Source organism: Podarcis erhardii (genome assembly GCF_964252035.2).
Source record: "Podarcis erhardii genome assembly, chromosome: 1".
Lineage (NCBI taxonomy): Eukaryota > Metazoa > Chordata > Lepidosauria > Squamata > Lacertidae > Podarcis > Podarcis erhardii.
The window spans coordinates 109,440,605-109,463,324 of record NC_138497.1 but is presented as its reverse complement, the minus strand read 5'-3'; the positions used below and the strand labels follow the sequence as shown (position 1 = coordinate 109,463,324).

The following is a 22,720-nucleotide window of genomic DNA, read 5'->3' as shown; positions in this document are numbered from 1 at the left end:
TTTTTCATTTTGGAAAATTTCAGACTTTCTATGGTCTGAGGAAAGATGCTAATGATTGCATAACTGTGTTGTGTAGCTGTCCCATAAAAATGTAGGTGAATGAATTACCCTTGATAACTTATTCTATATTGAAGACATTTCCATGCATGGAAATGGCTCTAATGATGAGGTTGCAGAATCTGTGGGCAGTATTACTTTTACGTAGAGCTGACCCACTGAAATTAAGGAACCTGACTTAGTCATGTTCAATACCACCCTGTGTGTTTACAGGTACCAAAGCATTGGTATAACATATCTTGGCTTAGTTTGACCTTTGTTACAGTTCTTGGAAGTATAAAAATATGAGAAGGCTAGATTTTTCTCATATTGTCCCAATAGCCTTGTCAGGATTTTTAGGCATAGGGCTTTCACATAACTTTTGATGGATGTCCCTGTTTTAAAATGAAATACAAGTGAAGAACAGTGCTGTAGTAGTTTAGAACACTATGATTCCCCTCTAACAGAAGAAATGTTAGGGCATTGTCACACAAAATTGGAAACTCACTGCCAAATTAATAGTTTGCTCACTCTGTAGTATTTAAGTACAAGTATGCTTTGCCCAAATGCTTATATCTAAGAATGTAGGCTTTTGCTTCAAGCCAGAATTGGAACTCACTCTAAACAAGACTCCACTCTTTTATATGAGTGTATCTTTCAGTTATTAGTTACTTGCCTCAGTGAAATGTTTTCATTCCTGTTTTCAGCATTCTGGTATCAGATGATCTTACCTCCTCACTTTGATTCGTCTTCATCAAAGAAATATCCTCTGCTTATTGATGTGTAAGTTGAAGTGCTTGACCATATTATACTTTATTACTTGTCCAACTGGGTTCTGTATGAAGGTGAAACGAAACAGCAAATGTAATTGTCCTTATGATCATCAGCTTGACTTGATATGGTTCAGGGAGGTGAGGAGCCATTTAGGTCAGGCCAGTGGAGTTGTTCTTGCTGCTGCCACTAGGTGAGATGGCTAATAAAAAGGTAAAGGACCCCGGACCATTAGGTCCAGTCGTGACCAACTCTGGGGTTGCGGCGCTCATCTCGCTTTATTGGCTGAGGGAGCCAGCGTACAGCTTCCAGGTCATGTGGCCAGCATGACTAAGCCGCTTCTGGCGAACCAGAGCAGTGCACGGAAACGCCGTTTACCTTCCTGTCGGAGTGGTTGGCAGGAGCAGGGACCGAGCAATGGGAGCTCACCCCATCGCGGGGATTCGAACTGCCGACCTTCTGATCGGCAAGTCCTAGGCTCTGTGGTTTAACCCACAGTGCCAGTAGATGACTATTTAGGGAGAAGAGGAGCTAAATAGTTTACTAGCAACCCTTTCAAAGACTATCATATAAACATAAATGCCAATTTTGGCCTTTTAAACAACAACTACCCACCAAATTTTCATGTGGTCAAAGTGTCTTATTTCATGGTATTGATGACCTACGAAGCCCCATAGGATCCTTGCTACTAAGATACTGCTACTCAAGGGACAGCCAGATCAGCAGCAACAAGTGAAGCAATTGCCAGAAGGGCCTCTCAGTCGTCCCAAACTTAGGTGTATGGATGAAGAGAAACCAAGAGAGAAGCTTTGGCTGATTTGAGAGTTCGCATTATTGCTTTATAAGCTTTTCATTTGTGCTGCTGAGCAGTTTTTATGGTTGTTTCTTTCATCAAGATTGGGGAAATGCAGAAGAAAATATTTTCTAAATAATCCGAAACAAAAGCAAAAATGGGTTTTCCCCTTCAAACTACAGAAAAGAAATTCATCATGACTGTGAATGTTAAGGTGTGAGCTAAATCTTGTATATCCTGATGCATGGTAATAATATTTCTCTTGAAAACCGCATGCTCTACAGCAAGGGAAGAAATCTTGATCTATGTGCACTCAAATGTCTTTGTAATCAAATACCTAGTTGTTGCCGACGCAGGAAGAACTATTATATTCCTTCCATCACACTACTGAGGCTCCTTTAGAGCTTCCACATCTTGGGGAAATGGTGGCTATCTTGCTTCCTGGCTTTTAAATCTATTGGCAGAAGATGTTCTCCCCCCCCCCCCCGCTTACCATGCAATCAGTAAATAAATATATGTCTAAATACTGTTGAACATGATCAGAACAAAATATTTGGTTGAGTTCCAAGCAATGAACTCCAGCCTTCCTACTCTTGGGAGAAGATTCCAACTCTCCTTGGTGTCTGCGTGACTGTCAAGCTTACAGATATTAGCATCACATTATTCTTCATGAAAAAAAATTAAGGCAATGCAAACATTTGTAATGTGAATGAGCATTTTATCCAGCATAGGTTTTGCATTATAAACCCCATAGCTGCCTCTATGAGACAAAAAAGAAAGAAAGATGGAAGGACTGTGTGAGCCTACTGCTGTTTTTGCTAAGCTTGCCTTTGTGTCAGCAATATATAGTGCCTGCCAATAACAAAGAACAATGAGAAGTAGCCTCAGGCAAGTTCTTAAATGTGACATTCCTAGAAGGTGTCATTGCACTCACTGCTACCATTAGGAAACAAAGTACACAGGAGGTGCTCATTAGCTTTGAGGACAAGAAGTCAGGATTCTGCTGAAAACAGCTGGTTTGTTAATTCTCTTGAGAAGTAGACCTGAGCTTATTAAAATCAATGAAACATTCTTATTGACATTAAGATATGATCTCTAGGTCAAGCCACTGTGTGCAGTGGAAAAAACTCTTAACTAGAAAACAATTGCCAACTGATAGTTACTTTAAAAAAAGAATATGTGGACCAGGAAATTGTATTGTATGTTGCAAAATTGGTTAAAAAAACAGTCTCCCATACTTATCCTGAACCTGCAAAGGCAGGTCAGAAATATAACAAAGGCACATTCCCTGGATCTTGAACATATGCTCTTGGTTGCTTTCTTTCTCCACACATTTCTGCACATATTAATGTATTTGCATTAATTACCCTGCCTCTTCCAATTGTGGATTTCAAAAAAAAATTGCTTTTCATAGTACAATGAAAGCAGAAATACCATATTTCCTGAGAATTGACTCTCTGAGGGAATATACATTAGTTGTAACTGGGTTTTCTATGATTCTACTGATTTGCATTTTTTTAAAGTTTAATGGTGTTACATAATTATCACTGGAATTATTAGTTATTTGCCTACTTAAAATTTCAATGAGCAGTAATGAGCAAGGCCTTTTGCTTTTTAAAAAGTGGTTCTTGTTAAGTAATCTGAAGTCTGTTCTATAGTTTTTTAGGACAACATGTGGAAAGAATAATGTGGCGTGATCTTTAGATGGCTGGCATGTTTTAATTGCAGAAACTTTGGAAAGGTGCATAAAAGCAAATCTAGAACTAGTTAGTACTACTTCAGTACAAGCAAGAATAGTTCTTCCATCTTCTTTACTCATAGCCGAGTAAGATTGTCTTCCATGACCATGGTTTTAACAGTGAGTCCATAAGTGACTGTGGAGGCCAGTTCTGGATCCACACGTCCTTCCACAGTGGGGACATAGGTTGCCTGGTGGGAGTTGAACACAGACAAACCAAATAGTTCTTGAAATCTTAAATTCCAGTTGTATGTTCCTGTTTGTTTAGAAATTTAGTAATGCTGAAACAAATATCAAGCAGCTTACGAAAGCTTACCTGTGACTCTCTTTATAGGTATGCAGGACCCTGTAGTCAGAAGGCAGATTATGCATACCGGATTAATTGGGCAACATACCTTGCAAGCACAGAGGAGATTATTGTGGCTAGTTTTGATGGCAGGGGAAGTGGCTATCGAGGAGACAAAATCATGCATGCAATATATCGAAGACTTGGAACCTATGAAGTGGAAGATCAGATTGATGCAGCCCGGTAAGCACACCTCAACCCTTTCCTTTCAATGCTGCATGTTTAAGTAATCTTGTTGTGGGAAAGTGACATTTGTATTTACTTATTATGCTATGCTGCCATGAAATCATTACTTTATTAGTGTTTGTTTGAAATGCATTCCTGTTTCTTAGCTGTAAGCCGCTTTGAGCAAGATTTTGGTTGTGGGAAAGTGGCATACAAATAAAAGTAATGGATGAAAGAGTGCAAATGTTAGGGAACAAGTAATACAGAAAATAAACTTGGGCAGTAAAGGATTTGTTCCATAGACACACATACCAACGCTTAAAATTTATTATGTTTGTAATTTATCTAGGAAGAAGGGGCAGTTGGGCTAAAAACTGCTAGGGAGCAATTGAGGGGCAGAATAAGTAGTGCTTTCTCTTGAGTCTCTGTGTACCTCATTTATTTATTTTCTGTCTTTTTCTTAGGGCATTTGCTAAATTAAGCTATGTTGATGAGAGCAGAATAGCTATTTGGGGCTGGGTAAGTATTAAAGTTAACCCTCTTTGTAATCACCAAGTTAAATGATTAAAGAGATCCTAATGTAATTATAGTACGAAAAACATTTACACTTACTGGACCACTCTTATCTTGAGAAATAGAAAGCTATTTATGGATGTTTTGCTGCAGTTATGCCCTAATAAGCATTAGCCTGGCGGCAAGTGTCCTTTATTTCAATGGTCATTTCGAACTTTCATTGAATATATCTATATGCTGCTTTTCATGAAATGTTACAAAGTGGTATACAAAAGGTGATGTAAAATACGTAATCACAAGCAGCTAATAAAAGAACTGCACTATTAGAAAAGTCAACTCATAAGGACACTGGCAATATTGGGGGTGGGGGGGATATAATACTCCACCCCATTTTTATCCCATTCCTCCTCCAGAAGGAACCTAGAGTAATCATAAACAAACATCAGCCATAAATATAACAAATGACAATTCTGCTAAAAATATTGGGTACCAAATGCCAGGAAGAATAAAAAAGTTGTCAGATTTGTTTAGATGTAAATGGAGAAGGCAACCTCACTTTCACTAGGTATTTTTTGTGTGTGTGTGTGTGTGTGTGTGTGTGTGTGTGTGTGTGTAAAATCAGGGTATAAGAATAGCAACAATGGACTCTTGATGTGTTTTAAGCAATAGGATTTATTTTCTCCTAGTCATATGGCGGTTATGTGACCTCCATGGTTCTCGGCTCTGGAAGTGGTGTGTTCAAGTGTGGAATAGCTGTTGCTCCCGTGTCACGATGGCAATTTTACGGTATGTTCTGTTTCGAAATAAAATGGATAATTCCTCTGCAAAGTGTTTCAAAAATCATACTTGCAGCTACTATATACCGTATATTCATAGGTATATTATCTTATTAAATTTATACACTGCCCTTCATCTGAAGATTTTCACAACAGAGAAATTAAAAGTGCCATGAACTTGTGTGAGGGATTAACACAGTGTCTCTGGATCATAATTTCCATTAAAAAAGAATTAAAAAACAACTTGGAAGTGGAAGAGGAAAATAATCTGCTTAACCTTTAAAAGGCACAAAATCACTTAATATTTGAAATTTTACTATAATGCAAATGTCTGCATTTGCATTCCTCAAAAGTGCCATGTGTTCCAAAGTGTTGCAGGATCATTTCTGAATGTCATAAAATTCATTGGCACTGCTACTAACTTACTTCTACTTACAGTGAGCTCTAAAAAGAGGGGTCAGGTTAAAAAGAGGAAATTTGTGACTGCTAATTTAATATGGTATTAGGGGTTGTTGTTTTTTAATAAAAAAAAAAAATTATCTACCAAAGCAGAGTTGGGAAACTTAATGCCCTGTTGTACCTATGTCTTTAACTCTAGTATTCAAATTATGGGATAGCCAAAGGGGTCCATTTCCTTAGCTTTGGGTTTTTTGTTTCTTTTTAGAAATCTAAGGAAGAGGAGGATTTGGCTAAATCTGTTGGGAGATGGGGCTTGTGAGTTTTTTTAAGTGTTCCCTACCTTTCCCCTTACGTAAGCACCATTTAAACTCTCCCCACTTCAGCAGAGAGTAAGGATAGGGACGTGGGTGGTGCTGGGACGCGGGTGGTGCTGTGGGTTAAGCCACAGAGCCTAGGATTTGCCAATGAGAAGGTCAGCGGTTCGAATCCCCATGATGGGGTGAGCTCCCATTGCTCGGTCCCTGCTCCTAGCAACCTAGCAGTTCGAAAGCACGCCAAAGTGCAAGTAGATAAATAGGTACCACTCCGGCGGGAAGGTAAACGGCATTTCCATGCGCTTCTCTGGTTCGCCAGAAGCGGCTTAGTCATGCTGACCACATGGAAGCTGTACGCTGGCTCCCTCAGCCAATAAAGCGAGATGAGCGCCGCAACCCCAGAGTCGGTCACAACTGAACCTAATGGTCAAGGGTCCCTTTACCTTTACCTTTAAGGATAGGGCAGAGTGGTGGCAACACCATCCCAGGTTACAGAATGTCAGAAAGCTGCTACTGTATTTGTTTCATCCTTCAAAGCATCGAGTCAGAGGAGCTCAGGGTTGGTAGCAGTGGTGTGTGCCAATCCAGAGCTCCCCTGATCATGCCACTGCCCCCATGAGAGGCAGCAGCAATTGGAGGGCACCTCAATGCACCACTGCTGTATAGAGTAGCATTTACTACTAGGTGGGTGGGGGCGAATTCAACCCGCAAACATTCTAGGACACTTCATTGCTGATCTAATTGCATGTGCTTACACAGTGCAATCAGGGTAGCGTTAGTTGAAATTTCTGAAGCAGGAGTACTCCAAATGCAGTATTGTGTTTGTGCAGATGAGAGATGGTCAATCTTTTTTTGGGGGGGGGGAATTGAAAGAAAGGTTTGACCTCCTGTGGTGTGATCGTGCACACCTTTCTTTGCCCTTCTGCTGCCTCTGTCAAAAAAGATTTTCCAGGTTTTTGAAACAATACCAAAACCTGTTCAGCAGGTGTGAAAAGCAGCATGACTGAACAAGCAACAATTCACTCCTTCAAATTGCCCACAATTGTGTCCACCTGTTGGAATTTACTGAAACTAGAGAACTTCCCCACCTCTAAATAAGACACATCTGGCAAATGCTGGTGTACGGCAGAGGTGACCTGTGTCTCTGCCCTTAAGGAAAAGGCCAGAGTAGGGGGAGCTAGCAGCATGGTAGCAGGGTGGAGTGAAGGGTCCGATACAACTCTGGCTATTAGTAAGCTTCAGCGTATGAAGACTTGACTGGGAACATTTGTAGGTTAAAAGTAATGCTATGCTGAAACCTGCCCTCCAAAGCTTTCCTGGTCAGTAAAAGAGGCTTTCAGTTTTTCTTCTGTTTATTTGTTTTGCATGGGGTGCTTTAGGATTTATATTTTATCATTGTGAGGTGACTGGGTAGTGTGCATGTGTATTTATTCTTCTTAGCACTGAACATTTTCCAACTCTTCTGAAGCATTCCCAGTAGCCTTGGAGCTCAAAAAAAGCCCCAGGACAGGTGTTGCCTTATGCTGTCCCAGGTGTTTTCAACTGGGGACACTGGGGAGGGTGACTACTGAACACCTGAGATCAATGTACTCACTGATTTTAAGGGAAGCCTTTCATTTTAGCTTGCAAAAAGAGAGAAAGCTTTCTGCAATGAATGGCAGTAGGCACGTATCCCTGCCTTCTTTACTTATAGGAAAGCCCAGCTGAGGATGTCAAGAAGTTTTCAGGAAATGTGGGGAACTCAGGAAAGTTGCTGAGTGCAGGCTACTGTAGAGATGATTTGTAGAATGATAGAAAGGATACTCATGAACAGCTCTCAACCACCTCAAAAGTAAGATATGTTCAGCAAAAACTCCACCCCACCCATCAGAATTTCACTGAAATTTTATCTCCCATTTGATAATTTCTGGATAATAGGGAAAGTTCAAGGGGAGGGATGAAAGAGAATTTTTGGCACATCGCTAGGTGAGATTGATCCCTTGCCTTTGCAAAAAAACAACAACAAAAAACCCTTAAGTGACCATCTGCTACGTTTGTATAGACACTTAACTGTTCTGTTTGTTCTTGATTGCTACAATAGCCTGGGAAAGTGGAGGCCTCATCTTCTCCCAGTCATGAGGACAAAGTGGCAAAAGTAGAGGAAATGGCTTGTTATGTATCAGGTTAGGAGGCCAGAAAGCAGAAGGGTTGACTGCCTATATATGATACATGACACCTCCCTTTCCCCCCCAGGTGAAGTTTTCTGACAAAATTGGAAATATATCAAGGCAATAAAATGTACATGTATAGTATGAATGAGTTGGGTTTGTGTAACTAGTTTAATAAGTTCATAAGATCCTGGGAGGGCCAAAGGGTGCTGACTGTGAAAAAATAGCAATGCTTTATCTGTAACATCTGGTAATCTTGCTGATTGGAAATTGGTGTCTACTGACATCTGATTTCCTGATCAGGGGTTACTCACTCAACTTGTTTCCATTTTCTTCTTTGGTTTATCTTGTCTGTTTCTTCTTTTCCTCCTTGACTTGCATGTTGTATGCCAAACTGCCCTTAAAATAGTATCATTTTACAATATTTGTTTGCATTGTCTCCTCTCTCCCCCCCCCCCCAGATTCTATATATACTGAACGCTACATGGGCCTTCCTGAAAAAAGTGATAACCTGCCTTACTATGAGGTAAGCATGTAACCCCTGGTAAACCCTAATCCTTCCCACCTCATGCAGCTACTAAGCTCCCTTTTCATCTTCCCATCCCCATTTCTGAAGCCATTTCTCTCCCCTATTCTGCAGTCCCTCTTTTAGCCCTGTTTTAATCTTCACACCATAACGTTGCAATTCTGAACCCATCCCTCCTGTTATGCAACCCTCTTTGTATTCTCATTTGTACCTCCACTTCCACTGAAGAGACAATCCGTTGTTTGTTTGTCTGTGAAAAAAACTTGAGGTTAGTTAAACCATTGCTTAGTGTTATGTGTGAAGCAGACCAACACTGGCATGTAGAGTTTAGTTCTCACCAAAGATTGAAAGTGAGAGATGTAGGGCAGAGCACAGGGATAGAAGGTGCTGCTAAACATTCACCCAAACGACTGTGTAAATCTGGTATCTGTCATGGTAAAACTGGTATCTGTTTTTATTAAAGGACTCATTATAGTACTAAAAACCATGAAGTAGAACAAATTACTGGGTGGCTTTGGGCAAGTTTTTCTCACACCCCCACACCGTGTCTGTATCACAGAGAGGTTAAGATAATGAAATAATCCTGCAAACTCTAATCTCATCTGGGTGCAAATTAATAAATACCAGGAGAGTAAATAGTATTAGGTGCAGACTGCACAAACTACAAGCCAGAATAAATTGTGCACAAATCTGGATATATCCACCTAAAAGTATGTACTTGAGATCTCAAGTCTGATAGTCATAGGGGCCTTCCCCCCCCCCCCTTTTGTCCTTTTTAGGAGATAAAATAACAAAAATGGTGGGGAATCCTTGATACAGTAAAATGAGTTTTGGACCTTTTTGCTGCCTCCTCTTCTGTCAGCTATCTCCGTGATTTATGGACTCTGTGTAAACTTCCTCATGCAAATAGTTTTGACGTATCACCACCTTCCTCCCTGCTCCCAACTCCAGTCCTTATTACTTTTCTATTTTGACTTCCTGTTTGCTGAACATCTTGGGGTTCTGTTCAGGCAGCCTGAGGGGTAGCAGATCCGCACGGCAATTTTGCAAATGAAAAGTCTCTTAACTTGCTACAGATTGAAATGTTAGTGCTCTGGGTGCACAATGTCACTCTGCAACTTCACGGCACAGATGGCACCAGAGGACTGTATAATCCTTTTCTGCCAGGAGTCGAGTTTTCTTGGCGCGGCATCTATTGCTGGCAGTGTCCACGTTGAAACTGCCAGTACCAAAGAGCTAAAGGTTTCCAATGTGTTACTCAGAGGATTAAATTGGAGAGGCTGCAAACTAGGAGGAGGGAGGGGTACATATACTGATTTGACTGTTTCACTGCACTTTGTTCAACTCATGTTACAAGAGTCAAGTGGGAGGGGTAAGGACTCTTCTTGGCATAAGAAGTTAACTAGGGTGGATTTCTCTCTTCTCCTCCATGACCCCCAATATCTTTGTTCTACGATAACCATGTTTCCGCCTCCATCTCCAACTAAGCAGTTCACCATGTTTAGGACTATATCCCTCCTCTATTCAAGAATTAAACATGGGGGTAAATTTGATTCAGTTCAAACAACAAGCAACCCAAAACATAGCCACCTTTTGAAATTTGCCCTTCCTTAAATTTTGCAATGTGGTTCTCCAGAGAAGTAATGAGTTCCAAAATGTATATACTAGGGTAAACGGTGCATGAAAATGCATTTATTTGTAAAAATGGCAAACAAAAATACATTATATTAAGGGGAAACTGCTTTGGGGAAATAATGTGTGCATTGGGCAAAATGTGTGTATGAGGAGAACACAAAAATACTGATAACTTTTCACGAGGACTCACTCTCTCCCTCTGTATATATGGCAGACCAATGCAGAGCATCAAATTTAAGAAAAGAAAAATGAGAAGTGAAGAGTAAACAAGATTGACTAGGGATGGGTGAATCTGTCAAACATGTTTTTTTAGGTGGCAGTTCCTTCAAGGAAGAGTCCAGTCAGATGGATTAAATGTAGCACAGTTACACTTTAGTTGCTGCGGCTAACCATACTAGAGAGGCAAAAAAGAGGCACCTGGGGTTATTTTACCTGGCCATCTCATTTGCTCTTAGCTTTCCACAAGATCGCTAGGATTCAGTGAAGGAGGGTGTGGCGTGGGGCAAGTAGAAGTTCATCAATGGCAAGGTACTGGGAGTGGAAATAGGATCTGGTCCTTGCATAACTGGACTAAAGAGTCAGGGCTCTTAATCCCCAGTTGTAAACTGCCAGGGAATGGGACTGGATGCCAGTGCAAGGAGCACCAGCAAGGCAAAAGTTAGACCTTTTAAAAAATAAATAAAAAATTAAAGCCTGTGACAACAGCAATACCAGTTCTCTTGGAACCTAAATTAACTGAGGAAGTGTGCTGAAGGGTGACCATCTAGTTCAGGCACCCACAACCTACAGCCCTCCAGATGTTTTGGACTACAATTCCCATCATCCCTGACCACTGGTCCTGTTAGCTAGGGAACATGGGAGTTGTAGGCCAAAACATCTGGAGGGCCACAGGTGGGGGTGCCTAGTCTAGTCACATTTATTTTCATGTATATATTTTTAAATCAAGCCACAGCATGAAATGTAAGGCCTGTATAAGTGTTCACAAGAAGAACAAAAGAACAAAAACCAAGGCATGCCAAATTTCAGTTTTGTATACAGTCATTCTTGAATTCAGAAAAGAAAATAGATCCAAGTGATAAGATTGTCTTTTATTCTTCCCACTGCTACTCCTAGCCCCAGCCTTGGCCATATATCAACCTTCTCTTCAGTTATCAAACTAAACCAAACAAGTAGTAACTTGAAGCTGGTGCTGTTGAGGCACTATCAGTGCCAGAAGAAGCCTATTCAGTTTTGACTGTATGTGCCCTCACCTGGGGTTCCCCCCCCCCCATTAAGCCAGTTTTGAGAGTAAATACACATTGGGCTGAACTAAACGAGTACAGTTTTAAGTTGTCTGTTATAGACAGTGTTATAATGGTATGGTTCTTGTAATCTATTGTAATACATTCAGAGGCAGAATTCATTTCTGTGAAGGTGTCACTTTCCCTCTCAGCAACCAGCAGTAAACCACCTCTGCGTTGCTGTTAAATGGGTTCTCTGCTTAGATGAATACGCGAGGGCATCTTCAGGCAATCTTCCCTAGCCTGGTGTCCTCCAGATGTTGTTGGAACTACTACAACTACCATCATCCCTGTCCAGTGGTCAGGTTGGCTGCAGCTGATGGGAGTTGTCTAAAACACCTGGAGGGCACCAGGTTGGGAAGGAACGTAACAAGAGCCCCCTGCTGGATCAGGCCAAATGTATGTCTATTCCAACACTGTTCCCAAAGTAGCCAACCAGCTGCCCATGGGAAGCCAGAGAACTGAACCCAAGTGTAACAGCATCCTCCCTACCTGTGATAGCCAGCAACTGTTATTGAGAGGTGGAGGTAGATTATAGCCTAGAAGACTGATCTGGGACCTGGTTCACACATGCATGTACATCACTTGATTAACATGCACTTGATTCCTGGCCACTGAGTGTGTGAACTTCCATTGGAAGCCATTCTTGTTTTGAGAAGATGTAGGGTGTTGTGACAATTCTGTCTGTGGTGTGATTATCTGAGATGGCCTTTTTGCATGTGCAAGTCATAGCTTGATATGGCAGTTATCGGATGACAAAACATGTGTGAACCAGCCCTAGCAGAAGAGCAGGCTTGCTGTTAATCTTAACAGGATGCTTACCCTCCTTAACGCACAAAAAACCGCACTTGTGCTGAAACACCAGCAGTAATAAGGCCTGATATTTTGTATGTATCCAGAGGCTTGCATGTGCCTAAGAAGGTTAATCCTAAATTGCAGCCCTGTCCACATTAAACAGCTTTGTAATGGAGAGGAAGGTGATGAGAAAGGTCAGTTGCGGTGTTGTGTAGAAAAAGCAAGGAAGGACACCAAAAACAGTAAAAACTGTGTGCACCACCCCAGAAACAAGAGAATGCCTGAAGGAAACTGGACTGACATGTTAAGAGCTGGAGGGGAGGGGGAGACAAAGCCGATGATTTGGGGAGGGGAGGAGATGGTGATGTCATAGGCTACCAGGAGAGCGTGCACCGGGGGGACTGTTAAACTTGTGAAAGAGGTTGTTTTGCAGCTCTCTCTGAATTTGAAATGCTGTTGGCAAGTATTTGAAGCAGTCATAGATTTGGCAATCTTCTGCTAGCAGATTTGAAATGTTCAGTCCTCAAGAACTGCTGCATCATTAGGTTATGCAAAACAGGGTACAATTTTGTAAATATGCCATCTTGTACTGATATGACATTTGTTCTATTATCCAAGAAATATGCCGAAGGGAGAGAGACCTTCAGATTCCAGCCAAATGTTAACTTGTTTGTTGAGTGCTGATAAAATGTTGACTGCTGTGTGATCTTTTCACAAAGCCAGTTCCCCTTGCAGTGGCCTTACAACTAAAGTGTAGCAAAGGGCAGCAGAGAATTTCTGCACTTGGGTTCATGCAAACTATATAACCATGCAACGAGATTTTTCCCTACAAAAGATTCTATTTCGCTTGTATCCCTAGTAACTCTTGGTTGGGAGCATGGGGCTCAGTTCCCTTCTTGTAACTATGGTGTAGTTTATTCCATAAACAAACACTGTGTTAAACTCCTCAGGTTCTGCTTAATGACTAACACCTGGGAATGGTGACTGAATTTTTGTGTTACTTGATTTTTGGGAGCTATCTATACAAGAGTTTGCTGACTGCCAAGAAGTGAGGAAAAACGAGGTCAGAGACTGAATAGTTGTTTGCATGTATTTTTATTATTTTATTATTGTTATTTTGGCTTAGATGCTCTAGATTACTGCATCATTTCCCATCCAAAGCAATGATGAACAGCTTCACTAAGTCCACACGAGGGACCATCAGGAAACCATATGGGAAGGCAGTGCAAAAACACCTGTGTAATACCTCTTTTTTTGCAGAGATGCTCAGTGCAACATAAGAGAATGAATGATGTGCTTATGTATCTCTGGCTGCAGCCTGCATTTCCCATTTCTGGAAAGAGGGCACATGCCACACTGAAGAGATGGTCAGCATACACTGCTTTGACATCACTGGCTTTTAGCTTTGGGGATAGATTCCCTATTTGCTCTTTCCCCTTTGACAAGGGGATTGGTGCCATCAAGCTCAGCAGGTGGATCACTGGAGATTTAGGTGTATGATTTCCAGCCCAGCAGTAGATCCAAGAATAGGCTGTGACAAGTGAATTCAGGCACTTGGTGGCCCATTTTAAAGCTAACAGCAGGTGTGGAGAGAATCTGCTGGAGGATGTGATATCTGATTTTTGTTTCTCATGCCATGTACCATTTCTTACACAGTGGTATCTCGGGTTGCGGACAGGATCTGTTCTGGAGGTCCGGCTGGATCCCAAGGTTTTCGCAACCGGAGAGACCACTTCTGCGCACACACGCATGGCGGTAGAGCGCTTCTCTGTATGTGCAAATATACTTCCTTGTTTGCCACTTACGTATCCCAAAGTTCACGTAACCAGAGGAATACGTAAGCGGAGGTACCACTGTATGCAGTTCTGCATCAGGACCACCCTACCGTTAGGCAAAGTGAGACAGCTGCCTCAGGTGGCAGATGTGGAGGGCCGGGCAGCAGCCCCCCGTTTTCCCCCTAGGAACTGTAAGCTAGCCTGCTGTCCCCAGGTGACGATCCTGTGGAAGATACTGTCTTGGTACCATTGTTAAGACTCTGCTACTAGTCCTGTTGGATTCTATCCATGGAATGAGAGAGTGCCATCTTGCCCTTGGAACCACTCAAAAGCAGTCTACAACTGAAACTTCTGGTTGTTTGTTTTAGAATTCCACAGTTATGGCAAGAGCTGAAGAGTTCCGAAAAGTTGAGTACCTCCTGATCCACGGAACAGCAGATGGTGAGCTGCTCTTAATTCAATATCATTATATATCATACATTTGTAGTTCTGCTCCTGACAAATCAGAAGCACAATGGGGCAGCATAATAATGCAACCTTAAGGACAGTTCTGTTTGTGCATGTTTATTAGCTGGGCTGGAGAGCTGTGGTCCAGCTCTGGTCATTGGGTTCCCTGCTCTATGGCTTAGCAGATGATATTTTGAATTTATCCGTGGTATTTTCTCTGTCTTTCCCAGATAATGTTCACTTTCAACAATCAGCCCAGATTTCAAAAGCGCTGGTTGATGCACAGGTGGATTTCCAAGCAATGGTACGTGCTAAGATGCTTGCTAGGCATACTGTTTGCATTCTAAACTACAGTGGTACCTCTGGTTATGAACTTAATACGTTCCAGAGGGCCGTTCTTAATCTGAAACCATTCTTAACCTGAGGTACCACTTTAGCTCTGTTGTCATGCTGAGGTAAAGTTCTTAACCCAAGGTACTACTTCCAGATTAGAGGAGTCTGTGACCCGAAGTGTTTGTAACCTGAGGTACCACTGTATGGGGCAGCCAAGAGAAAAGGCAACTTGTGTTTACAAAGCGTGTATTGAACTACTCACCCTGAACTAAAGTGGAATACATGGGGGCACCCATATTCTTCCCCACAAGGGAATTTCCTAGAAACAACAATGCACCATGATGTAGCATTATTAGGGCTCGCCTGAGATATTTTGCCGCTGTAGGCAAAATGCTCCAGTGCCAGCCCTGCCCCACACAGATCCAGGCCTCCTGTCCCCACTGTTGTACCCATGCTGCCACTGGTCTCGCCACTTTAACTGTAGCCTCACCTGCAGCTCTGCCTATGCTGCTGCCAGAATGCAGTGGCGAGGACGCAGTGGCAAGGTGGGCCCTGGCAGCAGTGGAGGTGGGGAGGCAGCGGATCTGCTGTATGAAGCAAATGGCTTTGCTTTGTCTCATTGATAGGCCTCCCCTGAGCATTGTTCTCACAAAACGAGGAGGCAAGCTTTTTGTTTTTAAGAGGGGAAATTTTCTTTTGAATTCCCCTCCTGCATTACTGAGTGTTCCTAGCCAGCAGTTACTATTTCCAGTTACTAGGAAGAAAACCCAATTTGACATATGGGGACTTTTGTCCTCTTTCTTTCTTTCTTTCTTTCTCTCTCTCTCTCTCTCTCTCTCTCTCTCTCTCTCTTTCTCTTTCTCTTTCTTTCTTTCTTTGAGGAGGGAACCTGCTACTTTATTTTCAGTCTTCCAGCCTCCTGAGAGTGGGAACTGGCATATCCATTCACTCATAACCAATTAAACTAACTTTTCTTCAAAACATTATGCTAGAATAGTCATGTTAAAGCCAACTGGGAAGTCAGATCTGCAAGAAAACAATGTAATCCACATCCACATCCTACAAATGTGGCAAGGTGACCCATATCCTTAATAATGGGAACAATTTCGTTAAGTTAGACAGACTGGATTTAAGCACGCTTAGCCCACACACACAGGGCATTTGACCAACTTTAACATTTCAAGTAATTTCACTGTAACCTTGAAAGGAATTTTGCCATTCGGTTTCAGCACCAACAAAAGCATCATCTCTGTTTATCCATCTGAAACTGGTAGCCTATTTTGTGCCGTACTGTGAAATGCATTTTCTGCTCTGATCATAAGGCTCGGGGAGGGGTGGGGTGGGGTTTGGAAATAGAAGGAAGAGCAGCAGCATCAACAGAAACCTACTGCAGCGTTGCATAAATTGTGTTTCATACCATATCTTTCTCTCTCTCTCTCCAGTGGTATACAGATAAAGATCATGGCATTGGAGGATTGGCCCATAACCATATTTACACCCATATGACCCACTTTATCAAGCAGTGTTTTGCGCTGTCATAAGACTGGGAAGCTACTTTGCTTTGCTCACGCTGATAACCGGTTTGTGAAGTTATTTCTGGGGTAGGTGGGAAACAAGAGCACTTTCCTCTTTGTCTTCCATTGAACTTAAGACAGTAAAATTTGATTTCTATGGATACTTGAATGAGATAATCATTTTTGCAATTCCTTTTTACCACAGTCCATTGAATATGAACCAAAGATCTGCAGGTCTCTTGTCACACAAGCAAGAGCTGACCTGACCTCCCCCCACTCCCTTCTCTGTGTCTCAATTAGTCAGTGAGGGGAGCAAGAGTTTCCCTTGTGCAAAGCTCAGGGCACAAGGCATGTGTGCCCGAACTGTTGGAAATGCTGTAGTCTCATTGTTTCTTTTTAAGTGACTGTTGCTCTTTTGAATCAGATTAAATTGGATTTACACATTACTTCATTGCAATAGGAGAAAGGAGGGGGGGAGGCAATACTTGAATTTCTGCTTGATTGTCATACACAGTAACTTTAGCATTAAATGATCATTCCAGGAGATAGGATTTAGGTTTTATACGGAGGACACTGAAAGTGAGAATACTTGTCTGAACCTGAGCTCCAAACCTTTGTGTAAACATTCTGTTGATTTGCAGCCAACTATCAGGAAGGGCAGGAAGCAGATAAAATGTGGATCTGTTTTCAGGATCTCTCTGGCTTTTTTAAAGATGATAATAGATGCTGGGAAAGGGGTTTTGAAATCCTTTAACTGCTCAATTTCCCCAGTACTCCAACCCCCCCCCCCCAAGTTTCTGTTAACACCTTTAAAAGCCAAGGAAGTAGTTTGGAAGTCATATACCCATAAGTAAATATAACAGGGTGTCTCTCTGTGTGTTTCACTAATGTCAAGACTGGAGTCAGTAATTTCAAAGCTGAAGTATTTGATGGAAACTCAGAACTTTTAAGGCACACAAATAATCTAGAATAGCTCTAAAGCAAATTCTAGAATCAGCACCACCTCATGGTGCTTCTTCCAGAACTTTTTTTTATTAAAAAAACCCTCTTAGACATCTTGCCATACTAAGTAGTATCTAAATTCATAAACTGCCATCATTTGGTAACAACCCTCTAAAAATGGAATTCTTGCCAGCTGTTCAGGCTGCCCCTCCTGCATTCAGACCCAGGAGTGGCTCACCTGTTCCTTACACCTCTTTTCTAGTGAATGAAGCCAGATCCCACAAGTTGGCTGTGGCAGAACACTTTTGAGAATCAGGAACAAGTGCTTATTTATAAAGAAGAGCTCCCATCCAATTGTTTTAGGTACCATCAGCATCATTTTTCCAAAGGACCAACTCATTGCAATAAAAATGTGATCATACCTATATGTGCCTTAGATTTTGAAAACACGACTATGCAAGGGATTTTACCAAGAGCAGTATTCTGGGTAGCAATCATCTTGATAACACCTGAAACTTCATACCACTATTAGCCAATGTGCCATGGTTTTTTTTTTTTCCATTTTATATGCAAGGTAAATTGTTGACACAATTCCATGAGTGTGCAGGTCTTAAATGTAATAAAGTCATATTTGTGATACATGGGACTATTTATTGTGTGTTTATTGGAAGTTAGCCATCAGATATATTAATCACTTATTTGTTAACTTTTCCACTAATTGCGAGATTGCTAACGCAGTAAAATATTAAGAACACTCTATAATTGTGACACTTCCTATTTGTTACTTTAGCAAAGTGTATCACAAGTGCATTATGTTAGCACCAGCTCCACTTGCTACGTGTGGCTGTTAGTGACATTGGGTGTGAATTCAAAACAGGCAAGAATGGGAGGTGAGGGAACCGTGGCACCGAGAAGAAAAACCAAAGCTCTGGGGAGGCACAGAACAGAAGACAATGCATCCTTATAATATAACATTAAATAAAGCCAGCATTGATGAATTTAACATCTATCTTTTCTTTCTGTCATTCTATATTAAGGCAAGGGTGGGGGAAGATCAGTAGCATATGGTATTTTCTATACTAGCTATATTCCCAGAATAAACTTGCATTTGGATGCCTGGATTTTAAAGAACAAACTGTGGTGAACACAAGGCAGACCCATACCTTTTTCCATTCATGGCTTGCTTTCACTAGATCAGGATAACTGTACTCTGCCTGCACAGTGGGTAAAAAGCAGCAAGCATCATAAATATAAGCATGGAGAATAGTTAGGATAAATATTTTATTTCCATGTAACAGCTCTTAAGATGTGAAAAACACAAGTAATTCTATTCACATATACACTTTACTTAAACTTTTGTAATAAATTACATCCAAGAAATTCAGCAGTTGTGACCAGGAAATATGAAATTAAAAGTAAATAGAACACTATCATTTGCATTTTATTATTACTTCTTTGTGTGATTTCAGAATGGAATAGCAAAATTCACACAAAAACAGAATATGTAAATAATAATTAAAAAAAACAACCTCAAAAATGCTGAACGAAAAATGAAGAATGCCATTAAATACGCTGATTTATTAGTATCAAGGATCAGATGAAATTTCTGATTTTCCTTTGATCAGCAACTTATTAAAAACACCAGCAGTCTCTTTCCAGGAACAAATTGTGTTGCCTTGTTATGCTAGACTCACCTCACCACAACTGGATTGCTACAACTACAGTAACAAAACACTTTATTCTTAATGTAGCTTCTCTAAATGTACACATACAATTGTATTAAACTAAACTTTTGTTTGGGGTGGGGGGGGGAAGTTGCACAATTTGCATCATATGAAATTGGATTATGCTAAGCAGACTCTGATAAGAGAACAAGCTGCGGTCCAAAAATAGCATTAGAAGCAATGCTTTCTGTTATGTCCATCTGATTTAGCCTAATTTTGGCACAAGAGCAGCTGGCGTAATGTTACTGTTTGAAGTAGAAGGCATATGGAGATGGAAAGCCCAGATTCACACTCTGCAGTCATTGAACAATGACAGCTTGTGCAGATGCGTGTGGTGCATTTCTCAGGCCCTGCCCTGCCGAAGATGACCCTCTTCAGTTTCCACTGGTGCTGTGGTTTGCTGCCTGTGCAGATCCTTGCTTGCCCAAGTGTGCACTGACAAACTATAGGCCTCTTTCCAGATGCAACACTGCTGCTGTTTGTGCTGTGTTAACCCCCCAGGGCTGGTGTTCCATGCAAATCCTGTCTGCTATCTCCACATGGATGGCAGTTGTCAATGTCCCCTTAACCTTTAGCTCTGCATTTACAGCAGGAATAATGCTATCTGTTCTACCTCGCAGAGACGACTAGGGAAAAACCTCAATTAGAAAAGCGTACTCTACCAAAGGACCAGGATTATTTTCTTCAGGACTCCCTAGTACTCCCTACAGGTGCCATCCAAGGGACTAGTTTTTGTCATTTGATGAACCATCAGCTAGCATGGGCTGAAGCATCCCGTAAGCAAACTTGTGTGGATCAGATGTGGAGAAATGGGAACCCTTCAGATGGTGGGCTGTAAGTCCCACCATCCCAGACCATTTGGCTACACTGCCTAGGGCTGATGGGAGTTTAAGTCTAACACCACCAGGTAAGCAACAAGTTAGGGTTAAAGCCATTTCCAAGTTGCCTTCATAAAACGGAACCATGTCGCATTCGGCTCTGGGAATTTGTTGCATGCTTGTGCACACATGCACACATGCACACACACACACAAGGCCATGAAATTCACCAACCAGATGAGAGAAAGACACACAGTCTTCTGCACACATGTGATTGAGCTCTGGCACATGTGAGCTGCCCATACACTTTGTAGAAGAGCCTGGTTTCACATGTGCAAGAGCTTTGAGTGCCAGTACAAGCTGAACGGGGTCTTCAAGGGGGCCGATTTTCACTCCCCACTAATCATGCACAGAATTCCCTCTATAGTTCTGCTGCTACAAGCTGTGTAGAGCCATGCACATGACTGCAGAACTCAGCTAAGGATTAGGTTAGGCAACTTTGAAGGTACAAAAAGCAGCCTTTCTGAGATCTGCAGCAATTCCCTCGACACAGAAAGCCCAAAGGAATTTGTTCCTGGTATTCAAAAGCACTGGTGCATTCATAAGATCTGATTTTGCGTGGAATAACCAATCAGCACCCCTCCAACAAAAACAACAGCAAAAACCACAAGCCTGTTAAAAACTAAAGACATATCAAAAGATATCTATAATACTGTCCCACTTTTATTCCACCTTCTCCCACCCTTGCCTGCAGCCCACTCTACCCTTTCCTCCCAGGGAAGCACAGTGGGATGGCCAGTTACCTAGTTTTATAAAGATGCAGATGGTCTGCTCTGCTCTGTCCACATTCTACTCCAGCAGGAGTACCTGAGCACACAGTCATGGGGGCAAGCCAGATCTACAGAGGGGAAGTGTGATTGACTACTCAATTGAAGGCAAGGGATGGGTGCCTTGCTGCCCCCTGGCTCTCTGGGTCAATAGCTAAAACTGGCCAAGGGTAGGATCCACTGAGTCCTACTGGTATCCTTTCCCAGCTTATGAAGCTGCATGTGGGAGAGGAGCTGGATCCTGCCCAGGGTTTGATCTTGCTATTTGGCTAATAATACAAATTTTAGGACCATAATAAAATCTACACAGTCTATTTTTTTATTTTAAAAAACGTCTTCATTCCAAACATATGGAAATGCATGCCTTTTGTTTAGAAATTTAGCTAAACAACTAACAAAGGCCAAGTTCCTTTTTTCTTTTGGCCAAACGGGCTTTATGCCAATAACCTTGCCCTCTAAAAATTAGGGTCAGAACTCCCAGTCACTTCAATGGGATCATGATATCAAAGTTAACTGACAGCGGCAGACAATTCAGCCAAGTTTGGAGCACATTACAGTCCGGTTGATATGAACGGAAGAGTTAAGCAGACTCCTTGCTCTTCCCCTGAAATCAATATGACTTATAAGTGCTTAACTTTGCCTAGACTTTTGTCTAGAATTTACTGGAGAGGAAAAAGCAATTTTTTTATTAAAAATAATAATACTAGCATGCATTTGATGACAGAATGAAAAGAACCCCCTAGCAAAAATATAGGTAGGATTTATACACGGATAAACTCAGTACCTGCCTATGACTAGACAAGTCCCTAACATCTCATAGGAATTGAAGGGCAAGTATTCAGAGGTGTCAAGCAATGGCCCAAAGACCATCCTTGATGAGGGAGTGGAAATCTTACTGCCCATCTCTGTAAAGAATTATAATACAGTAAGCTAGAAAAAAAACACGTGGATTATTTACCACCACAATGCAGCTGTTGGACTAACCACTGCAACATTTAGTACAGTACAAGATATTGTAATAACAGCTTGCATTCACAACAAATACTGTATGGATATTGCACATCGATGGATGTGGCATTCCCCGCCCCCCGCCCCCCACAAGATGAGAGCATGTTAACAATATCCTATATAACTTTATATATTATATTACTTTATCTTTACATATAAATTTAAATATTAAATATCCAGTATTAAATCAAGGAAAATTGCACAAATATAGGGTCCAATCCTGAAAGTCACACACGCATACACACACATACACCCACGCACACATACATACATACCGGTACATACAAGCCATGATTTTTAACTGGGAGTGGGGACGGGACTTCATTCTTCTGGTTAAAGAGTTTGCAGGGTTGAGCCATTTCTCATTTAAAAATAACTCTCAAAGCTAACATTTCTTTTGTTATCTCGGATCTCCTCAAATAGTTGGCTGAAAGCTAAGCTATAAAAAGAACAGGACGGGGCTGGCGGGGGGGGGACTGTTTTCAAGTTTGTTTGTCTGCTGAGATGGAGAAGCTATGAAAATATGTTGCACGGGCAAAGAAGGAAAATGCAGTCCAAGGCTACTGAACAGATAGAGAGTGAGAGACAAGTTTGAAAGGAGACACTGTTCACTTCTTGAATGGATGACATAGGTTGAATCAGCTGGATTCCCCCCCCCCCAAGCATGGAGGGTACAGGATTCTCTCACTGGCTAGAGTTAATTTCTGCGCAGATTAGGGCCCAGGAGATAAGCAGACAGCGAACCAAAGCACGTATTGCACTACTTACATTACCAGTGCTACTTTGGGATGAAAGACAAGTTGTACAACGAAAGGATCAAATCACGTACAGGTTTATGATTGTGGCACTCCTCACATCTGTTTATAAAAATAAACTGAAGAGCAAGTCATAGACAAGTCTCGCGGTCCACACCTTTCCCTGAGTCAGCTTTCTTCTCTTTTCGGCTTTCAGTGCTAGGTTGGAGGGGGGGGGGAGGAGAAAAAAAGAGGAAAAGTCTTGCTGTTGCACAGTGCCACTCATCACAATTTGCTTTTTGCTTTTTTAAAATAATGGAGGGGGGACTGGGGAAGGATCCACCACTCAAGCCATACTGTTTGC

The 22,720-nt window shown here is 41.7% G+C and overlaps 2 protein-coding genes across 9 annotated transcripts in view; one reads left to right on the top strand and one right to left on the bottom strand.

Moving 5' to 3' along the window:
• DPP4 (dipeptidyl peptidase 4) overlaps positions 1 to 17,884 on the top strand; it is a 50,300-nt gene extending 32,416 nt beyond the window's left edge. The window contains exons 19-26 of the mRNA XM_081871650.1: positions 744 to 819; positions 3,673 to 3,867; positions 4,314 to 4,368; positions 5,049 to 5,148; positions 8,460 to 8,524; positions 14,378 to 14,450; positions 14,687 to 14,760; positions 16,232 to 17,884. Coding sequence (XP_081727776.1) covers positions 744 to 819; positions 3,673 to 3,867; positions 4,314 to 4,368; positions 5,049 to 5,148; positions 8,460 to 8,524; positions 14,378 to 14,450; positions 14,687 to 14,760; positions 16,232 to 16,330 — 737 coding nt within the window. The 3' untranslated portion in view covers positions 16,331 to 17,884. The remainder of the gene's footprint in view (positions 1 to 743; positions 820 to 3,672; positions 3,868 to 4,313; positions 4,369 to 5,048; positions 5,149 to 8,459; positions 8,525 to 14,377; positions 14,451 to 14,686; positions 14,761 to 16,231) is intronic.
• A 623-nt stretch (positions 17,885 to 18,507) lies between these two features.
• Positions 18,508 to 22,720, bottom strand: part of SLC4A10 (solute carrier family 4 member 10) — a 164,958-nt gene continuing 160,745 nt past the window's right edge. For all 8 annotated transcript variants that reach the window (XM_081870942.1, XM_081870946.1, XM_081870943.1 and 5 more), the window contains one exon: positions 18,508 to 22,575. The gene's annotated coding sequence lies outside the window, so the exon portion shown is untranslated. The remainder of the gene's footprint in view (positions 22,576 to 22,720) is intronic.